Here is a 23,620-nt window from a genome sequence, read left to right as displayed (position 1 = left end):
GGTGCAGTCGGAGGTGCTCTCTGATTAGTCATAGTGCAGTTTGGATTGATTATTAGCTCATTCACAGCCTTTCTGCTCCCACTGAAGTCCATTTCTTCCTGTGTTAGGATAACTGTCTGTTGTCTACTTGTTCTCTGTGGGAGCCCAGTTCAGTTCTCTTTGAGCTGACCCCATTCCCAGAAAACAGCACTTTTCCAGATTATGACTCTGGCTGTACCAGGCAGTTGTTTCTGTGGAGTCCTTGTGTGTGCATGGGGCTTATGATTTCTTTTCCATTTAATTTTTTTCCAGCTTGTATGCATCAAAATAACAAGCAGCTCCTTCCTTCAGATCATGTGAATTCTTGAGCAGATTTTAGTTGCCTTGGCTTTCTGTTGAAAAGTTGTGCATAATTGTCCCTAACAGTTGTCTGAATGGTGGGTGATAGATCTGCCAGCCTTAATGTGGTTCTGCCAGCCAGTTATGGTGGTGTTTAAGCCCTATTTAAAAGGCATGGGTAATTCTTAGACTTGGGACTTGCTTCTTGACATAAGCATGAATTTAAGGTTACATGTTTGAGCTAAATAAACTTCATTCTGTGTTCAGGAGGGCTGCAGAAACTGTAAATTGTGTAATGAAAATCTTTGCATAGCGGTGAGAGAGGCTTAGGAAGTCCTTCCAACCTCTTACTCTAGTACTGTGCTCCCCCCACATTACAAAGTTGTGATAAAGGGTTCTCCTGTCCTGTGAACTGAAAGTTGTCTGTACTACATGAACAACTGCCTGTTGTGAAGTTTCCTGTTAATGTCTCAGGAAAGGGTCTGTGCACTCCTACTCTGAGTGTTATGTGCTGCTACTCATGCCAAGAAACTGAAACTGAATCTAAACCAAAGCTAAAACTTTGCTTTGTAAGTGCTCCAGATGTAGCAAGCTTTCCCCCTCATGGTCAGCTACGCTTACCCCAAAATAGCTTTTGACAAGCGTTTGTATTTTTAGAATGAGCTATGCTTATGTTCTATGAGTTTGCAGACATCAGGTAGACATGAAGTTGAGGGGAGTCTGTAAAAGCTATTCAGAATGTCTTGCCACCAATTTATTTCACCTTCATTACCTGCTATTAAAATACAGATCTTGAAGGCTGGGCCCACACAGCTGGGGAGGGGGTTTAATTCCTCTGAGAAGCCTTAGTCTTTGTGAACATTTTGTGTCTAGAGGGTTTTTTCCCTATCATTGATGGGAGAGTGAGATTCTTTTGCTTGCTTTGATTCTCCAGATTCTTTCTTTAAATGACTTTAACATTTTTTCTTGCCCTCCTTCTTCTCCAGGAAACTGCAGATATGCTGAAGAGTCACATTAAAGAAGAGCTGATGCAAGGCGAGGAGGATGAATCTGTTTATGAGTCCATGGCTCATCTCTCCACTGATCTATTAATGAAATGTTCCTTGAATCCTGGTTCAGATGAAGAACTTTATGAATCCATGGCTGGATTTGTCCCTGGTTCTTCAGAAGATCTTTGTATGTATATTCATACAATCGTAATTGTAGGATAGTTTGCATTGGAAGGGACCTCTGAAGGTCGTCTGGTCCACCCCCCCTGCAATGAGCAGAGACATCAACTACATTAGGCTGCTCAGAGTCCCCATCCAAGAAGCGTAAGCTGGTCTCTGTCTCTTAGATGTAGTGACACCTTGATTGGGTTTTAGAGTAAGGGCTGCTTATAGCTTCTCTGTTCTGACCACAAGGAAAACCACACTCCATTTCTGGTGTTGGCTGGATGATGAAATTGTTCTGAACCTTTGACTGCCAGTGTACAAAGTCAAGAGCTGGTTGCTCAGTGCTTTGAGGACTTCCTGAGCAAGTGAATTAGCATTTGGAAGAGAACATGTTTTCTACCATGTCCTGCTTCTACCTCCTGATATCCAGGGATGTAGGCACACTCTGACTTACAGACACTGGTGGAACAGAACACTGTGTAAGATGGGATTTTACTGACAACTGGGAAACTGAAAAACGAGAGCTGAGCTTCTACCAGAACAGCTTGAGAACAAAACAAAGTGAACATCTAGAAATATATGTACTGAAAAGATAATTGAAAAATTATTATTCTGATCTACTTGGTTTATTGCTAAAAAGAAAAAGCGAATTGAGAGATGTTTAACTTTTTCACCATGCTGTTAATATTTAGTGAGGCCAATGGCAAATATCAAGTTAAGTACCTATGTTAAACAATTACTTATTTGCCTCATTGGTCTGGCTTCATCCCACTGATATATTTTATGATTCCCATGATGAGGAGAGAATTCAGTTTATTATAGTTTAGGTATATGCATAAGGACTTGTAATGTTTCTGCAGTTTTGAGTGTTCTCCCCCAGGGAAAAAGCTTCTTAGTGAAATGCTTTTGCGTATAGATTATCTGTCTTGGGCTGTTCTTCTCTTTTAGATGAAACTGTGTTCTAAACCACATTTTTGTTGGTTATGTAGTCCAGAAGACTTTGTCAGTTCTCTGTCTGAAATCATAAACTCTTGTCTGCAGAGTTTTTCTGGCTGCTGCAGGAATAGTTTTGCTACCAAACCCAGAATTATTCTGCTTCAGGTGGAGATAAGCAGTGTGGGGCTGGTCGGACTCCTAAGGAACAAAGATGCTGTTGTTCACAGTAATGGGTGTGAGAGTTTCTAGATGTTTGGAAGCCCTGCTTGGGATTTATGTACCTAGGACTGATGTCAATTAACTAAGTCTAGAGTCCATCTGCCGTCCCTGCAGGACACTAGGAGAGCTCCAGAAGAAGCAGGAAACACACATTTGTATGGTCCTGCACACAAATGTCTTGTTTTTTCTTATGCAGTCTGTTAGTCTTTGTCTGAAGAATACTTTCAGCTTGTGTGAACAGTGCTTAAAATCTGCCTGTGTTGTAACAGTTAAGTTGGCACAATGCTCAGCACTTAGATTGGTGTTCTCAAAGTGAAGACATTTCAGTGTTATTTATAATACCAGCATACAGGCCAACCATCAGTGAAGTCAGTGGGAGTGCTGGCTAGTTTAGAGCTACCATCACAAGTAAAAGCTTTGAGCTTTGTGAGGATGAATAACTTGCTAGCAAATCATAATCAACTTCTGTGGAGGTACATTCTCCAGGTCAGAGCAGCCCTTTTGTGAGTAGTTGCGGCAGTGGTGTAGAGGACAATACCTGCACTGTTTTATGTGTAGCCATACTGTGGCAGCTTGCCCATTTATTGTGATAAAGATGTGCTTCCACCACAGTTGTTCAGAAACTGATCAATGGAAGGTTAGGTTACCACAGGGTCAGTTTGTCTGGGAGGAATTGGTTTGAGAATAAGGTAGCACAGGACTGCAGCCATTCTAATGAGTTATAAGTCATAGAAAGTACTTGAAGTATTTGAATACCAGAATGTTCTGTTAGTTCTTGTATTCTTTGTCCCACTTTAGATTTTTCAATGTATTTTTGTGGTGGGTTTTCTTGACTGTTTATTCTCTGTATTTGGTCCTGGAAAGAGATTTAGAGGGGAAGTGTAGAAGCTGTGCAAGAGCTCGATTTTGCTTAAACTGATTCTGCATGAGAGTTCGCTGTTGAGTTGCTAGTTGTCCCTTTAAGTTTTGAGATAAAAGATGGAATTAAAAACAATTATAAAGGTTTTGTTCATCTACAGAACACTGCTTCCCCTTCTGCTGCTGGAGGGGAGGGTTCTTTCCCAGGTAGGTCTTAATGTCCTGAGTGGTGTAGATCATAAAGTACTCTTAAACAAATCAGCTAGCTCCTGCTGTTACCTTGTTTGCTGTTCTTTAATAATAAGATTGAATTGCCTTATTTAATTTCTTATCATTAATCTAACTGTTCCCTCTTCAGAGGAGCACTTCCCTCTTAATACACTTTTCAAACCCCTGTAAAGTCAAACATCATTTTCCAGAATATGCTTCAGGTGGCAGGTAAATGCCATCTAGCTGAGTCACTCCCCATTGTAAAAACCAGCAGATGAATAGCAAAAGGAAGGGTTATCGCCCTTGTATCAATCTGGTGGTATGAACTACAGCATCAGATAAAGTGCTTTGCTTTTTCTGCTTTCCTTTCACCAGCACCTCCTGCTGATTTTTGCAAAACATTTTGAGTAGGCTGGAGTTGTGTGCAGGAGGGGTTCTGAGAGCAAGGACTCTTCAAAGTGCTGCAAACCTGTTTGGTTTGTGTGAAGATTAAACTGCCTGGTATGTGTGTGTGTGTGTATGTGTGTGGTGGTGGTAAGCTATTTCACTTGGGGAAAGAGACTGTCCCAGGTAAGACAGTGGCAGAGGCCAAGGGCTGCTGGAAACAATACTGGATTCTCAGCACTGTTTCCACATCTGTGAACTGTGTGGACAGTCAGACTCTAAATAGTGTGTGTTTCATGCAGGGATTTACTCTTGTATTATTGAGAGTTTCAGCTGACTAAAAATCTATTGTGTAATTTGCAGACCTCCAACACCTAAAGAGTAGATGTTAGTTCCCATATAAATAAGTTGTGGTGACCTTATTCTGGTCTCTTTTGTATCCTCTCCCTCCTCCATTTTTATTCCCTTAAGACCAAGCTTTCAACAGTGTCCTTATTGATGTTCAATTTTTAATGCAAGAAACAGCAGCCTCCTTGTTATCCTTGAGCAAACTGAGAGAGTTGTGCGTAAAAACTAGAACTGCTTGCAAAGTTCTGAGTTGTGATTTATGCCAACACACTGAAGCCTTTGTCTTGCATAATAAAGAAATGGTCTTTAAAGAGGCAGCTTGCTTCATGTGGAGGAATACCTGGCTTGCAGTATGTGCAGACATTTGAAGGGGGAAAGGTGTCATTACTTTCTAAAGGGTTTCCATGTGTGGATATTTTAGTTGTTGGGAAGGGTCTGTAGGTCATAATTTGTCTTTTGTATGTCTGCTTGTTTGCAGGTTGATCCCTTCTGAACCTGCAACAGAAATCTAAAATTCTTTGAGTAAATATATTTTAGCTACTAAATTCTGACATCTAGGAACTAAACTCTCTTCCCACTAACCCTTCAGACCACCTTTCCTCGATAGCCTTGGGAAAATCTGTGGACCTTTCCTAAAGATTATGTGTGCCCTCTTCTGTCACTTACGTCTCACCAGCCTCTTGTTACAGGAAGAGGAACGGGAGGTGCCATTGATGAAGTCGAGAACTTCTTTTCAATTTTGATACATGGATGAGGTGTTGGGTGTCATCTATCTGCAAGACAGGCTGGTGTGCAAGAGGGTAGTGAGATGGCAATCGCATCTTCGAAGGAGAACTAATTAGTTGATGAATTTAACTACATTGACTATGTGATAGAATACAAACATTGCAGTATCACATTGCACTGCTGGTTGAGTAATTCTGCAGAGCACAGCCAAAACTGGGAAGGTACTATTCCCTCTGCAGAGAATGGAAGGAACTTTGCATATCTGTCCCATTCTGTTTTGCTCCCAAATCCATAAATTAGGGGCTCTCCTCTGGGCATGTTTTTGCTACAGGTTCATTTCTAAAAGCTACGTTAAAAATAAACAAGATGGCCATAAGGTGGAAAAAAAAAATCACTCTGCAGAAAAAGGGAGGCTTGTAGTGTTGATTCTTTAGTATGCTCAAATGTCAAATCTGTGCTTCCATGTAGTGCAGTGATACTTAAGTGAGCTTTCTGTTAAGTTGGTGGTGAGCAGGTTAGCTTCAGCAGCATGCGACTTGGTACAGACTGCAGAGCTCTTGAAAGGCTGATGGTGTGGTTAGTTTACACAGTGTGCAGTAATGCTGTGGCGATGCTGGGGGTATTCCTGTGAGGTTAAAGCTCGGCTGTGTGCACTCACGTAACTGTTAGTGGTAATTACTTTGGTAATTATTGCTTAAAAAAACCCCACAGCATTCCAACAGACTAAAATCTTGCTAGCACATTGTTAACCCTTTTTCATGATCTCAGTTTTCCAGGAAAGAAATAAGAAAGGTCAGCAAATATTAAAAAGATATTTATAGAGAAATATATTCTCTCATATAACCCAAACCATCTAGTTTGCACAGTAATAGCTATTTCATAATATGCCTCAACAATTCACCTATATCACTCTTGTTTTTATATTGTTAGCAACATGATTACCTAGCATATTTTATTTCAGATTTAGGGTTACAATGAGGTTGACTGACTTATTTTTTAAAACCAGAATTGTTTATGTAAAACAAGGACTTAACAAAGTCTTATCATTTGCTATCACTCCTTTCTCAATTAACTGAGCCAGCTGTTTTGACTTTTATCCAATAAACAAAACAAATACAATCTTCTGTGTCATGGGCAAATTGCCCTTAATGTCTTCTTTTTTGCCAAGTCACTGAATTTCCACTCACTTTGGCCTCTCAGGAGCACTGTGCAGAGGCTAAAACCTTCACCTAGCCAGCATATGCTCTAGTTAATCCTCAATGCCTGCTTGAAGCCTTGTCAGAAATTCTTAATAAGCAAGGCTGGTCACCCTCAAATGTAAGCATTGGGCAGCTGGCAAAGATTTGTGCAGAGTGGACTGAACATAGTAGCTTAGGAGCCTTTCTTGAGGCAAATATCTAGTCTGTTCCCTGGTTTTCTCTTTGGTTTCACCATAGGCCGAAGGTCCAGTCAGGAGCATCACATCATTGTGATATGATACTATCCTGTATGTTTAAAGGCAGAATCAACAGGTACATGTTTCTGATTTTTTTCAGATGTAGAGATGCTTCAGTCCAAACCAGACACTCCAGTTGCCGGAGATGATGAAGTTTCTCTAACTACAAAAGACTCAATGCTCCGCAAGTTTTTAGAAGGTGAGACCTGTTTGGAGAGAGGCATGGCAGTAGCATAGTTAAAGCAATTAAATGGAACTGGATTTCTCCTTGATCTGTTAAGGATAGGAGCTAATCCACATGGACAGCTTTCCCCCAGTGGGTACAAACAAGGCATGCAGAAAAAGTGGCTTGTAAGGAGGTTTCAAAAATGCGTTTAGTTTTTTGCTAAAGAGGAGTGATTTCTAGTTCCAATCTCTGCCTACCAGTTAGTGTAAGTACACAGCTGGTATCTGTTCAGGAATGGCTGCCTTTTGTCCTTATCTTAGTGACAGGTATTAATTCTAGTGTCTTGACATGAGGGTGCAGGCTCCCCATATGGGCAGAGGCTGAGTATAAGGTAGAACAGCACAAGATAGTGGTGGGTTATAATATAAATGCTGTATTCAAAAGTCCATCTATTGGAAACAGCAGCCTGGAAAGACAAAAAGAGCCTGATCTACACTCTGCCTCTTCAGTGCTTCCTCTGCCTTCTCTGACCAGAGCCAGACTTGAGCTCCGTGTTATCCCCATTGAGCATGGTTATCCAAACCTTTTCCTGACTCCCCAGGTTTCATGGAATACAGACTCACCTTTTGTGGGTGACCCAAAAGGACTCAGGGCAATGTTAAGTCAGGGGCTCTCATAACATCCTGTGCTGTTTTCCCTGCCAGCTGTGATGCTGTGGCAGTCCCATGGCATCAATTCAGCGAGGTGTTACAACATCACTAAAGGAAAGTCAGTCTAGTGGCTAGGGTGTTCACTTGCGACGTGGCAACAGAGTAGGAAGTTAACTCAGAGGCTCTTAATTTTTTTTGCTAGCATGCAAAGAGAGAGCTTTTAAGTCAGATATGACAGCATCTGATCATTTTGCAGTCATGTTAAGGGTGAGAATAGAATGGGGATGATGAAGTGGTATAGTGGTAGCTGGGCTTGCAAGTACAGATGTGCATAGCCAGCTCCCTCTGAGACGTGTTGTTCTGACATCAAGTGTATTGTCAGCTCATGGTGATTGCTTATTTCAGACAAAGGAATAATTCTCTGTAGTACTTCGTAGACCACTACAAGTAGCTTTTGCAAACCAGTGTTTTGTTTGATTTCTTAACTGTTATGATATGTTAATTAACTGGAATTAATTGAACTAGTTCCTCTAGTTCTTGAAAGCAGTATAGTTTCTTCACCAAAACAGATGGTACAGGCTTAGTGGCAAATACATACCATGCATCTAGGGTTAATGAATTTTATTAAGACCTGTTTTGAACAGGTTTGGTACTTAAAGTCAGTGCAAAACTGAATGTTTTTGCCTGTTAAATGGCCAGCTTGGTAAGAGAGTGGTACATAGTGCATCTGGAGGGATCCAGTGTTCATCGAAGTGGCCAGGTTGTTTTTCTTACAAACTCTTTTCTGTTGTAGGCAGTAGCGTGGATTTGCCAGATCCAGAGGAAGGAGTTTACCAGCAGTATGGTGAAGATGTGTACTACTCGGTGGAACAAGATACTCTTCCACAGGAAATGGCTAGCAGACCTCCTGTTCCTGTTCCAAGACCAGAATCCAGCTCTCCACAGCCAGACAATGAGCTGTACATCTCCAAAAGTGAGTTTTTCATACCAGGACCAAAACTGTAGGTTAGTCAACTGTAGAATAGCCTTGACATGGGCTCCAGTTGACAAACACCAAGAAAATCTATGTGTTTCTGACAGCTCCTGGATTATTTGGCCCTTGAGTCTTTCTCACTCTGAGTTACCTTTGGGATCCCAATTCAGATCTGTTTTTCATCTTCCGCTGCCTTTGAAAATGTGGGAATGTTGTGTCTTGGTCTGGTTCTGAGCATGCTCTTGCTGAAAGCAGTAGGACAACAAATTACCACTAGATGCTATAAACAAACCCAACTAAATAGTAAATATTCTGATATTATAAGGACACAAGCTAATTAATCGAGACATTGCTTCTCTGTAATGATATAATTGAGTCAATAGCGTTTGTGTACAATGTGATTCTATACCTCAGTACCTCCCTCCGAGGTGGGATTTAACTGAAATTGAGAATTGTGTGCCTCAGCTTGCTAGACAGCTTTAGAAATCTTGGTCACATTTCATATACGTTCCATCAAGGACTACAGTAACACTTGAGAGAGTAATTTCAGTGACTCCTCCTTCACCACAGGAAGGACTGTGGAAAAGCATGTCCAGATTTCTCTTCGAGGTGGCTGAGCTAAATTCTTTGAGGTCAATAGAAGGGGAGTTCTGCTGTACATCTTATCTTTTCTTCAGTGTACTTAGTAGGATATCAGAAGCTGTAACATAGTGCAGAATTGTGTGGGCTTCACATATTCATCCTTGTTGTTTCTGTCTTCATGAGATGCACTTCAGTATCTAAAGAGTGTTTGTTTTACAGTTTTTGCACAGAAAGCTCAAAGACCTGAGAATCTGTATGTCCCTAGAGGAAAGGTTAGGAAAGGTAAGTCAGAAATTCACCTTGAAAATCTTTCCAGTAATCCAAAAGCAAATCTGCTGAGGTAGCTTCATTTGTGTGAAATGTGACAGAGCAGTCAGTTTCACAAGGCTCTGGGTACAGTAGCCATATATGAATGACTCAACCTTTCTGGCCTTATATGACTCAACCTTTCTGGCCTTATGTGACACTGGAAACACTTTGTAACTACAGAGTGTGAGGGGGGTACCCCTTTATTATATTTTGTATCCTGTGTCTTGGATCATAGTGATCATTGAAGTACTTTTTTTAACGTTGAGATCCATATTACTTCATGGTGAATTTTGATCCTGCATGTAGCCACTGCCTGCTGATTGCTGTTCTTGTGATTTAATCTTTAGTGGACTATTCACCATTGATCTCTGCACTTTCAAAACTGAGCCCTTTTTCTTTCGCCTCTTATCTTGTGCATAATCAAAGTGACAAGGACAACATCTGAGCTTTTATCTCATGTATTGGTAGCTCCTCTGTGTTGCAAATGAGTTAGAGAGCCAGCATCAGTAGGATGAGTTTTCACCTTTCTGTTTCTAGACTTGCTCTGCACAGATTACCTGGGAAGAGTTCAGCTTTGTGACTGCCCAGGTGAAAGCTCTGGTTTGTGGATTGCTGATCAGAGAGGGATATTTGCAGTGAAGCAGCAGAGCACTTTGAGTACATCTTGTACTGTTCACTTAAATTATGTTTTTAAGAACAGAGATTATCCCTGGGACATATTTGCATACAAGGCTACCTCTCATTAGCCCTGACAAATAGCAGCATGGCATAAGGACAAGACATTCTTGTAGCTTGGGAAACATTCAGTCTGTAACTGATTTTTTTTTTTTTTTTTTGCTTGTCTGCTGTATCAAGGGTACTTTGAGTTTCTTTGCATTCATTGAGGAGGGCAGATGCCACAAGTTCAATAATATATTTGGTGTTCTTTCTTCAGAGACAGTAGTCAGGCCTGTAAGAGACCTGTCTCAATCAAGCATATACGATCCATTTGCTGGAATGAAAACCCCAGGTCAACGGCAGCTGATTACATTGCAGGAACAAGTGAAAATGGGCATACTCACCGTTGATGAAGCTGTACTTCACTTCAAGGAGTGGCAACTGAACCAGAAAAAGAGATCAGAATCATTCCGATTCCAGCAGGTACAGGTCTATTCACCTGTTTGAGAAATACAGCTGTCTCTTTAGGTGTATGTCACAAGCTGTTTGGTGTGGGGACATTTCCTTCCTGGTTGGAGCAGGAATACTACTGACATGGTAGCAGAGTTCTGACACGGGAGGGGTGTTCCCATACAGCAGCAAGCAGGTAGCTGTTTTACAGATCTGTTTGTTTTGCAGTAGTATTTTTAGGTTTTAGAGACCTTCACACTAGGAACTGAGCCAAATCCAGTTGACTGAGTTACCTTTCTAGAGGTCACCTAGTACCTACCTACTGGCAGAGGTCTCCTGTGATGAGCATTTAGCTTTTCAGTTCTCATGCGTTCCAGATCGATGAAGACCCAGTGTCCCAGGTGGTGTAATGGCTTTAAAGCCTGATCTTGTAGATGGTCTGATCCCTAGATGGTCTCTAGGACTTATTACCTGTTCTTTACAGCTGGGCAAGGTCTAGCAACAGTCATTAGTGAAAGCACGGTGTTTGGGTGGATTATCTGAATGAGGGAGCTGACCAAGAGTATGTAGGTCAGGATTAAAGAGAGCACAGGGAATGGGAACAGTACGGTGGGGGGTGTGTCTGATGAAGGCCACCCAACCAGGGAGACCGAGTGGATGAGGTCCTCTGTAGACAGGTAGAAGCAGCATCACATTCACAAGTCCTGGTTCTCATTAGGGACTTCAGTCACCCCAGTATCTGTTGGAGGGACGACATCACAGTGCACAAGCAATTCAGAAAGTTTCTGGAATACATTGGTAACTTCCTTCTCTCAAGTGATGGTGCCTACAGGAAAGATGGAGACAGACTACTACTGTGTAGCAGTAGGACAAGGCATAGCAGGTTTTAACTAAAAGACAGTAGGTTTAGATTAGATATAAGGAAGAAATTCTTCCCTGTGAGGGTGGTGAGGCACTGGCACAGGTTGCCTAGAGAAGCTGTGGCTGCCTGCTCCCTGGCAGAGTTCAAGGCCAGGTTGGATGGGGCTTTGGGCAACCTGGGCTAGTGTAGGGTGTCCCCGCCCATGGCGGGAACTAGATGGTCTTTGAGGTCCCTTCTAACCCAAACTGGTTTGTGATTCCACGATTGTGTTGATAGTAACATAAAGACAAGTAGATGTAGCAGTCATAGATAGCTTAAGGTCTGCATCCTTAAGTTAAGAGTGGGGCTCCCTCTTTAAAAGGACTGCCTGCTTCTTTTGGTACCCTTTATTCTGCTGCAACAGTCTGCTCTCACACTTGAGGGGCTGGTCTTTGGTGTGTGATGCTGCTTTGGGACCTGTTAGAAAAAAGTCAAGATTTTTCTTCTCCTGATTCGCACTTGCAAGGGCTCTCTCTACCCAGAAAGAGTTAGAGGAACCCCTCCTTCTGTCAGTAAAGAACACAGTGCTGCTTTAGTAGACATCTATAGCAGAGATGAGGCTTTTGAAGTGTCTGCTCCAGACCTTGTTTCTTGGTACAGCAATTGTTCTCTCTGCTTTTCCACCTACTCAGGGTTTTCCTCCTCTTACATATGTACATAGTTCCCTGCTGGAAAAGTTCTCTGTTTTTTTTTTTTTATCTCCCCATCTTTTCTTACTGTAAGGTGCAGTACACTGCCACACAATGGTGAAGAGACAGCTCCCAGTTACATTTCCAGGGGTCTCCTCTTGCTTCAGCGGGGACATCTTGAGTTCTTTCTGAATTCTCCCTCCCATTCTGGGATGCACTGCAGTCTCTACTGTCCCTACATTCAGATTTATCTGTTGATGAGTACAGAAAGGACTGTGCAGTTACTTGAACGTGGGTCTTGTTTCTGTGCCAGTGTCACAGTGGAAACAGAAAATAGAGGGAGTTCTAAACCAAAAGTGCTGCTTATCTGTAACTGCCACTGAGTCGGTGAACTTGACCTTAACATACACAATCAACTTCTGAAAAAACTTGTGTTCTGAAAGGCACAGACAGGTTTCTGAAGGGAATAGATTAAAACTTCTTGACATGGTTTGGGCTTCAGCCAGGTCTAGCAGGTTTTGTTCAGCGTGCTTCCAAAGTTAGCTGAAATATATTATTGGTATTGTCAGAAAGTTGCTTGTTCTCCTTTTATTCAAAACCCTGAAGAGAATGTCTTGTGGTGTTTTTAGGAAAATCTGAAACGGCTACGAGACAGCATAACCAGGAGGCAGATGGAGAAGCAAAAAAAAGACAAAAGTGCAGGTAAGAGTCTTTGATTCTGACATTCTCTGCTAGTGAAGCAGCTAGAGGCATTAACAGGCTCCTCAGGCAGAAATGTCTCTGTGCATTGTACTTACATATCTTAATATTCACATTCACGTGCCTGTTGGGTAAAACACAGTGAAATTGCTTTACTCCTCAATTTCCCAGGCTGAAGGAAGGATGCCTACGTTTGTGGTGTGAATCTTGAGTCACTCATGTACAATTATGATTGCCATTATGCAATTGTGTTTAACTTTGTTCTGGGGTACAAAGCTGTGTCTCCAAGGCTGTACTTGCATAGACCCTTCTGAGCTGTTCATTTTCCCTTCCAGATCTGGAAATTACAGTACCCATTCGGCATTCTCATCATACTTTGGGGAAACCAGAATGTGGAATATATGAATACGCCCCCAGGAAAAACATTTTCCCACCAAAGAGGGAGTTAAAGCGAGGAGACTGGAAAACAGAAAGCACATCAAGCACAACAAGTAAGAAAACCCTGAGTGTCACCCTCTTTACAGAAAAGCTGGATGGAAAACAATTCTCAGACTGACTCTGGAGTCAGCTCGCTCAGGGAAAAGTTCCCGGATTCCAGTACTGATACCATCACTCCAAACCCCTTGTTCCTTAGGCTGACTGTTCTCAAAACTGCAAAAGCAACTCCACTGAGGTGGTTTGGCCCTGCCTAGAGGTCAAATGCCCACCAAAGCTGCTCTATCACTCCCCTTTTCAGCCAGAAAGGGGATAAAATATATAGTGGGAGGCTTAGAATTCGAGATAAGGACAGGGAGAGATCATTCTGCAATTAGTGTTATGGGCAAGACAGACTCAACACAGAACAAAGGAAAGAGAACTAATTTATTACAACTACACTACACACCCAGTGGCACCAAGGTCGTGTAATGAGAAGTGTGGCCAGGTCTTAAAGCACCTTCCCCCCACCCCTCCCTTCTTAGCAGACTTCACTTTGGTCATGATTTTACTCTCTTCTTGCCCCCCACCCCCCGTGCCATCCCACCTGCCAACATGGAGCAGGGAGGGGCAGGGAATGGGGGAATGGGGTTTCAGTCAGTTCCTCCCAAGCTGCTTTTCTCCTCTAGATCTTCAACCACCTCTACTTTCCCCCACCCCTCCCCTCTTAGCAGACTTTAGTCATAACTTTGCTCCCTACTCCCCTGCATTGTGGCATGGGGAGGGGCAGGGAATGGGGAGTGGGGGTTTTCAGTCAGTTCCTCCTGAGTTCTCTTAGCTGGGGGTGCATTCCACACACCCCCTTCCCCTGTGGCACCGTGGGGTCTCACCCATAGGAGACAGCTCTCCACGAACTTTTCCAGTGTGATCATCTCCTCACCAATTGCCTCAGCACGGCTCCCATCCATGGGGTGCGACCATCGGGCCCAGACTGCTCCAGCCTGGTCCCTCCCAGAGTCACAAGTCCCCCAGCAAACCTGCTGTGGTGTGGGTCGGTCTCTCCACAGGCTGTAGATGGTCTCTGCTCCCCGCCATTATCCATGGGCTGCAGGGGGACAGCCAGCTTCACCATGGTCATCTCCACGGGCTGCAGGGGAAGCTCTCTCTCTGGCACCTGGAGCACCTCAATCTTCCCCCCACTCCTCCTTCCCTGGCCTTGGTGTCTGCACAGCCCCTTATATCTTCTCAATCCCTTCTCTAGTGGCAAAATGCAGCTGCTTGCTGGGTTTTTTTCTCCGAAATGTGACTCTCAGAGGTGCTGTGACCACTGCTGGTTGGCTCGGACCTGGTCAGCAGCAACTCTGGCCTTGAGTTGGATCATGTTTACTCTCTGGAGCTTCTCACTGCTGCTTGCAGCAGCCATCTCTGCAGCCCCCCCTTCTCCCTTAGAATCCAGCTATGCAAAACTGCGACATCCATGTACATCAAGTGGTTTGGTTTGTCTGCATCTCTGCAGGAGAACCGCCTGAAGGCTGAGTCAAAGAGCTTCCCTTGGGCCTTCTCAGAGAAGGTGTAGCACCCATGCTCAGTTCTTACAAGTAGATGGCAGCTGCTCCCTTATAGAAAAGGATGCTCCCCTGCTGTGACTCTCAACAGGCAGTGTGCTTTTCTGGTCTGCAGGGAAGTTTTATTGCAGGCTGGGACCAGTCTCTGCGTGGCATTTCCTCAATTCTTGTAGATAAATAGGACAGCATTTTTCATTGGCAACTGTGGTACCTCAAGTGATTTGGACAGTCTGCACATTTTTATTATCTTTGGGTCTTACTTGGTTTAATTTGTGCAAATTAAATCCCTGCATTCTCACTGTTAGTGCAGACTGAGAAATTATTTCAGAAATCATTAAGATCATCTTGGTCCCATGAAAGGAGAGCTGAGTCCCAGTAAGGTTACTACCTTTGTGGCTCTTGACAAGATATAGCTGGCACAAGTCCAGAGTAGGTGCCAGAGGCAGCTGACGAAGCCAGTAACTTGTGTATAGGCTGTTGTGAGAGAAATGTTAATGAGCCTGCAGAGTTCACTCTGTGCAGCTTGGCTCTTTCCCATGGCCTGACTGTGAGGACGGACCCTAACACAGTGTTTAGCACTCTTACCTGGCTGTTTGTACCAGCTGATAGTGAGAGTTACCTCGCCAAGGCCAGAGAGGGACTGCATCATGAGAATACGTCTCTGACCTCCATCTCAGTGTATAGGCTTCAGAACTTTAGTGTCCTGCCATTGCACAGCCCTAGAGAACATGATGTGTTTGTGACTTAAACCAGCCATAGTATTGTAGGATATGCTTGTGAGTTGCTGTCCCCTTCAGATATGGTATGACTGATTGCAAAAGCATTCCCTCTTCTGAGTCCATGCAAGTTAAATGGCTTTGTGTACATGATTGCTGAATGTTGTTTGGACAAACTTGTCACTTTTAGCTCTGAAGTAGACTAGGAAACGTGCCCATAACAAGTATGGATTGTTGTGAGAGGAGGTGGTGAAGGGCTATTGGAAACAATAACCTCTCAAGCAGTCACATGTTTTGGGAATGAATGTGTGACAGTGCTCAGAGCAACATAGTTGTTAAGGACAGGGGGACAGGTAATTTAAATACACATAAATGTTGAGTGTGTAACACTTGTGGAGATATTTACCTGATTTGCCAGCTGATACCAGCACGGGATCCTTTCAGTTGTGAGTATTTAACCAGAAGCCTGGATCTAGATACAGCAGAAATCTGCTAGAAAGAAAGCAAACCTGAATGATCTGGCCCAGTGGTCTGTGTTGTGTAAAATGCCATGGTTTGGATCCTGAACGTGTGAGGAGTAACAATGGAAATAAAATAACCTAAACAAGCATTGAATTATGTGTGTGAGAGGTAAGCCTAAAGCTAGACGGAGCTCTGAGTTAAGTGATTTGATCACCAGGATTTAATAAGCAGTTTGTTTTCTCTTGCTCACTCCAGGTAGCGCGAGTAACCGCTCCAGTACACGGAGTGTATTGAGTGTCAGCAGTGGGATGGAAGGGGATAGTGAGGTAAGCTTTCACCTCTGCTACATACTGGTCCACTGCTGTTAAGTACATGGCTTTGTTTCCATGTAAAAAAAGAGGAGCTCAAGGATGGCATTGCATTTGCAGAAATGGCAAAATGCAGCTGTTCCTGTTGTGAAGCCAACAAGAAGTAAATACTGCTGATACTCTAACTCCTTTTCTTCGTTATGTAGGACAATGAAGTCCAAGAAACAACTAGAAGCCGCAGCCCAGTTGCCCACCAAGCAGACAGGCTGCTTTTCCCAGAAAGGCCTCCCAGAGTACCTCCTCGAGGTGCAAGCAGGTAAAGCTAAAGTGCAGCTCTACAGTGAGCTGTCAGTGAATTGGTCCGGAAGCCTTGGGCAGGAAGTGGACATGTCTTTCAACAAGGGCTGCCAGACTATTACCTTTAGACATGACTCTGAGCTGTAGGATCCTTGTTTCTCATCTGTAGAATTGGTTTCCTGGTAGGTAATAAGCCCACTGCAATGCTGTGACTGCGATTCACGCACCACAAGGGGCAGCAGTATCGAGGCACACACATGATGCTTGCCTGAAGGCTGACCCGGGGCAGTAGCATCCTGCTCCTGGCAGAGATTCAGTACCTCATCCTCCTGAGAAGATCCTCTTGGAACATACAAAGTGTAGGGCAGAGAGAATTCCCTTTTGGCATTCCCTTGGACTTTTTTTAAAACTAATTTCGGATCTCTCCAAAGCACGCCTGTTTACATGTATGATTGGCCTCAGTAAGAACTGCACTGGTTTTATAAGGTGTGCAGAGGGGGTTTGCCTTCATCTGATCAGACCACCACAAACTAAAGTAACTTAGGAACATTTCTTTGGTCCAGCCAGTTCGAGTCTATGAAGCCTGGGTCCCAGAGGCTAATAAAATTCTTCATCTATTAAAATAGTGATTGTTAATGTGTAGGTGCAGTAAGTTCTGTGTGTTGGCTTGACTCTGGCAGGAATAGAGCTGGAATTTATTTGTAGTTAGTTTGAAAAAAAAGATTTTGGGTCTTTTAATCTCTTCCTATTGTTCTTTATCTAATTTTCAGGGGAAAGCTACTATACTACCAAAGTTTTACTCCAAACAAGTATTAGAGCATCTCTTTCTAGTAATAGTAGAATTAATGCAGCTGAAGAGCAGAAGAAATAATTTGGACAGGAACAGGGCTCTGGCATCTTGGCATCTGCTCTGTTCTGAATCGCTGATAGCCTGTTTTCTTCTTGTTTGACTATATTGCCTGTACAGTATTCTTAGATATGGAGTTATTGCATGCAATGTACTGTTCCAGAACCCTATACTCCACTATTTTAAAATGCATTTTTATTCTCTTTTGTAGGCCTGCAAGCTGTGAAGGATTTTATCCTCCACCTGTGCCCCCAAGAGGTCGCTGAATCTCTCAACATCTGTGGAATATGCGATTTTTCTGTTTGTATGCATGTTTGTACAGATATTTTTGGGTTGTCTTAAATTATTTATAACTAGAAGCCAAATGTTTTCTTCCCCATCTTCCTCCCTAAAGCTCCAGTGACTTTTCCCATGATTTTCACTGAGACTTCTTGGCCTTCTATAACTTTCTTGCTTGAAAGAACTTTGGAGCTTTGGGACTTCAAGAAAAAGTATCATGTTTGGGAAGGAGAACACTGATGTGTGTCTTGGCAGCCCTGCACCAACACGAAGTTTCCCTTTGACCAAGAAAGAACACATGTCCTTTTAGAAAGTAAATAAGCATTGTTACCAAAACCCTTGATACAACCTACAAGGGCTTGACTGAAAACATGCCTGAAAAAGTAAAGAGAGCAATTTGTTTGAAGACTTTGTTTGAAGAACACTCATTACAGCAGGAGTAGGTGAATGTACTGCTGTTTGGCGTAACATTTGGGTACGGACATACTGACCTTTCAGAAGGTGCAGAATCTCCCTCAAGCAATCATTAAACTATGGGAGGACGAGATGTCCTCTTTATTCAGGAACTTATTTTGCTCTGAAAATGCATTTCCCTTTCCCTGTTTGAAGAGGACAGACATGAACAAGGTGTGTGTGTGTGTGCTGTATTTACCATGACAATTCACAGGACAGCTGGTAAAGGACCTGCCGTATCACAAAACAACTGTACTGAAACCTTATTTGGGGAGGGGTTGGTGTGTTGTTACTTGAAATCACATGAGTGACCTCTCAAATTAGAGGAAGGCATTGGCAGTGGTGCTGTGATGTACCTCTTGCATGTGTTCATTGTAGAAGCAATGTGAAGGCGTATTGCTTCATGCTCTGGCACAGCACAGTGATCTCCAATTATAAACACACACACCTCGCAAATACCAGGCACGTGGTTAGGCTGCTGCAGTGGAAACAGGCAGCCTCGGGGCTGGGCTCTGTGTGCTCTACTCTTCCTTTCTAGCACTGTGAATCTACAACAGCTGGGTCCAGCTTTTTTTCAGCATGAGGGCTTACAGACTTAAGGACAGCTTCCTGGTTTGGCTTCCTGTGTTCCAAATGTAGAAAGCATGTAGAGCGAAAATTAATTAGATTCCTTGTCTCAAGGGAAATGACAGTACTGAGGTTTTTTGGGGTTTGTGGGTTTTGTTCATGTTTATCCTCCAGGCCTTGCAATCTCCTGTACCTATCCTGGTGCTTGGGTGACAAGCACGGGCCTCTGCTTGTCCATGAGTGATGCAAATGGGAGTTCTGCAAGATAATAGTCAGGGCAGAGAATTAAGTATCATTACCAACTTCGTTTTCAAGCACTTCCACTCCAAGAGAGACATAGATAACGTCTGTATGAGGTGATCCCTCAGTTACAGGCAGGACTTGTAAAGCTTCTGTCTGGTCATGTCATAAATTCCCCATGTTGTGAACAAGAGCAGGTTATTAGAGCTGCAGCTCCTTTCTCTTGCAAAGCCCATGTGTGGAGCTGCAGCAGTGGCAGACGACAACTGTGACTCAGCCAGCACTAAGTGGAGAAACCCCTGCTGCTCCTAGGGGTATTGGTGTAAGCTAAACACCACCTACACATGAAACTCATAGGGTACGACTCAGTGCAGTTCATATAGCCTCTCCTTTTGATGGCAGAGGGATGCAGGTGATGTGCTGCAGGACTGTAACTACAGAGGTGACGTTTGTCTTTCAAAAAAGACCTCAGTGTCTTCTCCAGTAACTCTGATACTGCAGGCTCTTACTGACAGTTTGCTCTTTGTTCACAGTAGCCAGGGGAATGGTGAGTTTTAGGAGCTGCCTTCCTGTGCTCTTCAGGAACAGAACAAAGGTCTCAGCACTGTCAGGTCACATTGGAAGCAGGGAGGGAGGTTTTGGTGCTAAAATGAGGAAAATGAGTAAGTGAAGACAAGAGTGATAGAAGAAATTGAAAGAGGAAATAAAGTGGCTTGATAGTCCACAGCTGCCACACATGCTTTGGTTTGCACACAGCTCCCTGGTTTTGTTTGAAAGTTCCCCATCTGCTTAGGACTAGCTGCAGCTGTGCTCCAGAGCTTGGGGCTGTGATGTGATATGGAGAATTTATTTGCTTCCACATCTGCCAGGTACAACATAAGGTAGAAATGTAGGATGTGGTGAAAACTGTAACAAGGCAGGAAGGGAAGAGCTAAGTACAAAAGTGTGTAATGCAAAAGATTTCCTTTCGAAGCTGTTGGACTGAAGCTGCTGAGGGATCCGTCTTCCCCAGCTAATACTTAATTCTGCACCCACTGCATGTGATAGCCAAATGTCTTCTGTAGGAGGAGTTTATTTGAATGGTTTGTGTTTGCCTTTTCACAGCTGTGAACTGGATTTTTATGGCTAGTACTGCAGTAAGATGCTTTCTATCTAATTGTTGAAAAATAGCTCATAAACAGCCTTTTAGCGCCCATCCTCCTCGCTGTGTAGATGCTTCCTTCATCTGACCTGGCTTGTACATACCCAAGTGCCTGTGGGGCTCTTGGAGGAGAGATGGGCTCGTATAAGTGGGGCTGAGTAATGTTTTAGGTTCAGTCTGTTCAGGGCCCTTCTGCGCTGCATGAGGGGAGGCATCCAAGACAAAGCTGTAGTCTCAGGCATTGCCTTCTCACGTTATCCTTGTAACTTGGGGTCAGTGAGGGATCTTGCTGATAAGCAATTACAGCAAAGCTATTGCCCTGTCAAGGAGAGAAGAAACAGCACTGAAGTGGCTTCACTGCTAAATGCAGGTTATACAACTGGGGAGTGGGCATGACTTTCATGTCTTGCAGGTCAGCATAGATGCACCTTATTAGCTGCTAGAACATGTGTTCCATATTGGTTTGATTTCGTTTAGTTGCTTTAAGCCTCCCGTGGCTCAGCACCTGGAGTTCTTCTATGTGTAGACTTGAGTTGTGCTGGTGAGCATGGACTTTGTATTGCTTCGGCCCGTGATGAGAAGTGCTCTGAAACTGAAGCTGGGAAGAGGCTGGAGAAGAAAACTGCATGCAACGGGATTGCTGGCTACTCAAGAATATGTTGGGAGGGGAGGAGAGTGGGAATGAAGTGTGTTTCCTGCTAAGACCAGAGCTCAAGTACTGAACAGATAATGAAATTGCTGGTAAAAAGTGAATGGCCTAGACACCTGTGGGGGCACGAACTGATCCACCGAGCTGAGGCGGCAGCTGGCTCACAGAAAGCGTTTGCTCTTTGTACAGTGTGTGTCTCAGAGCCTGCTGCAGCAGATGGCTCTGGCTGGCCCTGTTGTTGACTGAGAGACTTAAGTACTGAATAAACTGAAGATGCTGAAGCCTCCTCTCTCTGTCTCCCAAGGGTAAGCTTGCTTCTCTGGTTTGGACTGAGATGCAATGACTAGAAAGAAACATATGGTGTTATCAAAGCTGTCAAGACTTTGTTTTTTTAAATGTAAACAGGGGTTATGAATGGGTTTTGACAAGCATTTCTCTGTACAGGGACCTTGCTTCTATTGAAAGCAGCAGGAGATTGCAAGCATACTATCTGGGACAGAGTTCATATGAATGCAGCTTGTGCCTGTGTGTTCAGGGAAGGCAATCTGAAGGTGTAAGACCAAAAGGGGAAGAGCTTTCACTGTGCAGGCATGGTGGTCAGAGGTAAATGGGGGTTTGAATTGTCCCACACAGCGTGGATGGCATCGAACGGCACGGAGCAGCTCCTGCACTCAGCTCACGGTCCCCACAGTTTGGTGGGGCCTTGTGTAGTATTTGAGAAGATGATGTAGCTCCCCCCGCCTTTTATCTCCCCTTAAATAGGCCCGATCTCTAAAACTTGGGTTCGTTCAGTTTCACAACTGCCTGATCGAGGAGCGCTTAATGCCGCCAGCTTCCCGCCTTGGGCCTTCATGCTGGACTTGCAGCTTGAGCTGGCTCCAAGCTCGCAGGCGGGGCTGCGGGCTTCATCTCGGCCGGTACCGGCAGGAAACCTCCCGCCTGTTACGTCCAGGTGCGGCTGCTCTCCCGGCGGTACGCGCCGCTTGCGCCTGCGGTACCTGCGCGCGTCCCCGCGGTACCTGCGCGCGTCCCCGCGCCACCCTGGCCTCGCGCCTTTGCCGCTCTGAGCGCCGGCACGCCGCTCAACGGCCGCCGCGGTGCCTGGGCGCCTGGGGCCCGCCCCTTGCTCGCGCAGCTCCTGTCCCGCCCGCCAGCGCCCACCGGCCCCTCCCGGCGGGGGAAGCGCCGCGGGGGAGGCTGGGCTCCCCCTACCCCGCGGCGTTGGGGCCCGCCGCTCGGCTTGGCTCCCGTCGGCCGCCGTCGGCGCCGCGCTTCCGGCGTGCGGCCGGATGACGTGGCCGGGCGGAGCGGAAGTGGCGTCGCAGGTCGGCGTTGGCGGCGGGGCGCGGGCCGGCTCCGCGGCGGGGCCTGCTGCGTGCGCGGGGACGCCGAGGCCCGAGATGGCGGCGCCCGGGCTGCAGCTCTGCGCGGCCGCCGCGCTGCTCCTCCTCCTTCTCCTGTGTCTGCCGCTGCGCGCCCGCGCCGACGAGCACGAGCACACGGTGAGGCGGGTCCCGGCCTCCCCTGGGGGCGCCGCGCCGTTCGGGCCGCGGCCCCGGCCTCCCCGCCTGCGGGCCCCGCTGCCGCCGAGGGGCGGCGGCGCCCACCGCGGCCCGGAGAGCGCGGCCCGGCGGGCGGGGCGGAGCGGCGAGCGACGGGCCGCGACCTGCGGGGGAGGGCGGGGGGGAGCGGGCGCGGCGGGTGGCGGCGGCCCTGGCGGCAGGCGGGTGGCTCCCGCCCCGCGGGGCTTCCTGCTCGTCTGCTCTGCCGAGTGCGAGCTGAGTGCGGCGGGGAGCGGGCCCCGCTCTGTCTCGTTCGGTGCGCGGGGAAGCGCTGCCGGAGCTTTGTGATCCGGGTCGGACATCCTTGCGCTGGCCGCTAGCGTGGCAGCTGTGCGGGCGGGTTCCGTAGCGCTAAGTGCGGCGTGTCCCACCTTTTCCTGGAGCAGATAAAGCCTCGGCAGGTATGCGTGCGCTGTGTAAAGAGGGCTGCCTCGCTGTTTGACTTGGGCGCTGCGGGGATAGGCATTTCTTCCGGGAGGGTGTTTGCATTTGCTCCTGAACAAAAGCCGGAGCTGGAGCGCGGTTCTGCGCTGACAGCCGGGCGGGCACACGCTACCGGGTGACAACTCGCTGCTGGGAGAGGGAGGTCCAGTGCGGGCCCAGGATGAGGGTCAGAGCCTGGGGGGGTGAGTGGGTGTGCGTGTCAGACGTGGAACACTGGCGTAGACCCTGAAGAGGGTGGGTGTATAAAACAGTGCTGGATTGAACACTCACCTCTTGACACGAAGGTAGTTTTTCTAAAGTGTTTACAATATTGCACCAAAAGAATCTCTAGGAAGCCGGTACCGCTGCTTCACCGGTTTCTGATTTTGCATCAGTGCCATTTCCCATGTCTCTTGGTGTGGGAGGGTGGAAATCTGTGAGACGAGCTGAGATGTGATTTTTGGAATGAGACTTAGCTGAAAATCATCCCTGATTCCTTAGTGTGGCTGTGATGAAACACACTGTCTGTCTGTGGGAACTTTCATGTTCTCGAGAAGCACTCGCTCAGTTTCTTAACACGGCTTTCTCTAGGGGTGGAATGGTAAGTTTTATAAGTGCTTTTAATTAAATAAATAGCACCGACAATTTTTGTTTAAGCAGTAATTATTTGCCTAATTCTGTGCATTTATGATAGGTGAAAACTGTTTAGGATTGTATTTATTTTTAAAAAGCTAGTAGAATTTATCAGCACTGCAGTTAATGGCAGAAAAGCCAATGTTGAGTACTTTCAAGGAGCAGTTTACTCATTGAACTGACTTAGGTCCCAGTTTTGTTGCTGAGCCTGTATTTTAGGGTTAGGTTTTAGTGGAGTTGAGATAGCTTTCAGCACAGCGCTGTATTTAATTTAAAGGCTGTTCGATTCCTAATTACTTATTTAATAGTGGAAGTGTTCAGGGAACAATAGGGTTTCCTAAAGCTGTCATGGAATTTATTTATTTTTGAACTCCCCCTTTAAAAGTGAATTCTGATGGATTTTAGGTCTTCTGAACGATTACCTAAACAATTCCAATGGAAATAATAAATTCCTTTTGAA

At 45.3% G+C, this 23,620-nt stretch overlaps 2 protein-coding genes across 2 annotated transcripts in view; both read left to right on the top strand.

Moving 5' to 3' along the window:
• The window catches only part of PIK3AP1 (phosphoinositide-3-kinase adaptor protein 1), a gene marked incomplete at its 5' end in the record, with an annotated part of 45,061 nt that extends 26,875 nt beyond the window's left edge, over nt 1-18,186 (top strand). Inside the window, 10 exons of the mRNA XM_084264609.1 lie at nt 1,305-1,494; nt 6,689-6,787; nt 8,198-8,377; nt 9,179-9,241; nt 10,203-10,408; nt 12,535-12,607; nt 12,940-13,095; nt 16,017-16,087; nt 16,276-16,385; nt 17,425-18,186. Coding sequence (XP_084120735.1) covers nt 1,305-1,494; nt 6,689-6,787; nt 8,198-8,377; nt 9,179-9,241; nt 10,203-10,408; nt 12,535-12,607; nt 12,940-13,095; nt 16,017-16,087; nt 16,276-16,385; nt 17,425-17,479 — 1,203 coding nt within the window. The 3' untranslated portion in view covers nt 17,480-18,186. The remainder of the gene's footprint in view (nt 1-1,304; nt 1,495-6,688; nt 6,788-8,197; nt 8,378-9,178; nt 9,242-10,202; nt 10,409-12,534; nt 12,608-12,939; nt 13,096-16,016; nt 16,088-16,275; nt 16,386-17,424) is intronic.
• A 3,645-nt stretch (nt 18,187-21,831) lies between these two features.
• Nucleotides 21,832-23,620, top strand: part of TM9SF3 (transmembrane 9 superfamily member 3) — a gene marked incomplete at its 5' end in the record, with an annotated part of 45,231 nt that continues 43,442 nt past the window's right edge. Inside the window, one exon of the mRNA XM_084264314.1 lies at nt 21,832-22,044. Coding sequence (XP_084120440.1) covers nt 21,832-22,044 — 213 coding nt within the window. The remainder of the gene's footprint in view (nt 22,045-23,620) is intronic.

This window comes from Gallinula chloropus, assembly GCF_964237585.1.
Source record: "Gallinula chloropus genome assembly, chromosome: 5".
NCBI classification, from domain to species: domain Eukaryota; kingdom Metazoa; phylum Chordata; class Aves; order Gruiformes; family Rallidae; genus Gallinula; species Gallinula chloropus.
This window is presented reverse-complemented; position numbering and strand designations above follow the sequence as displayed.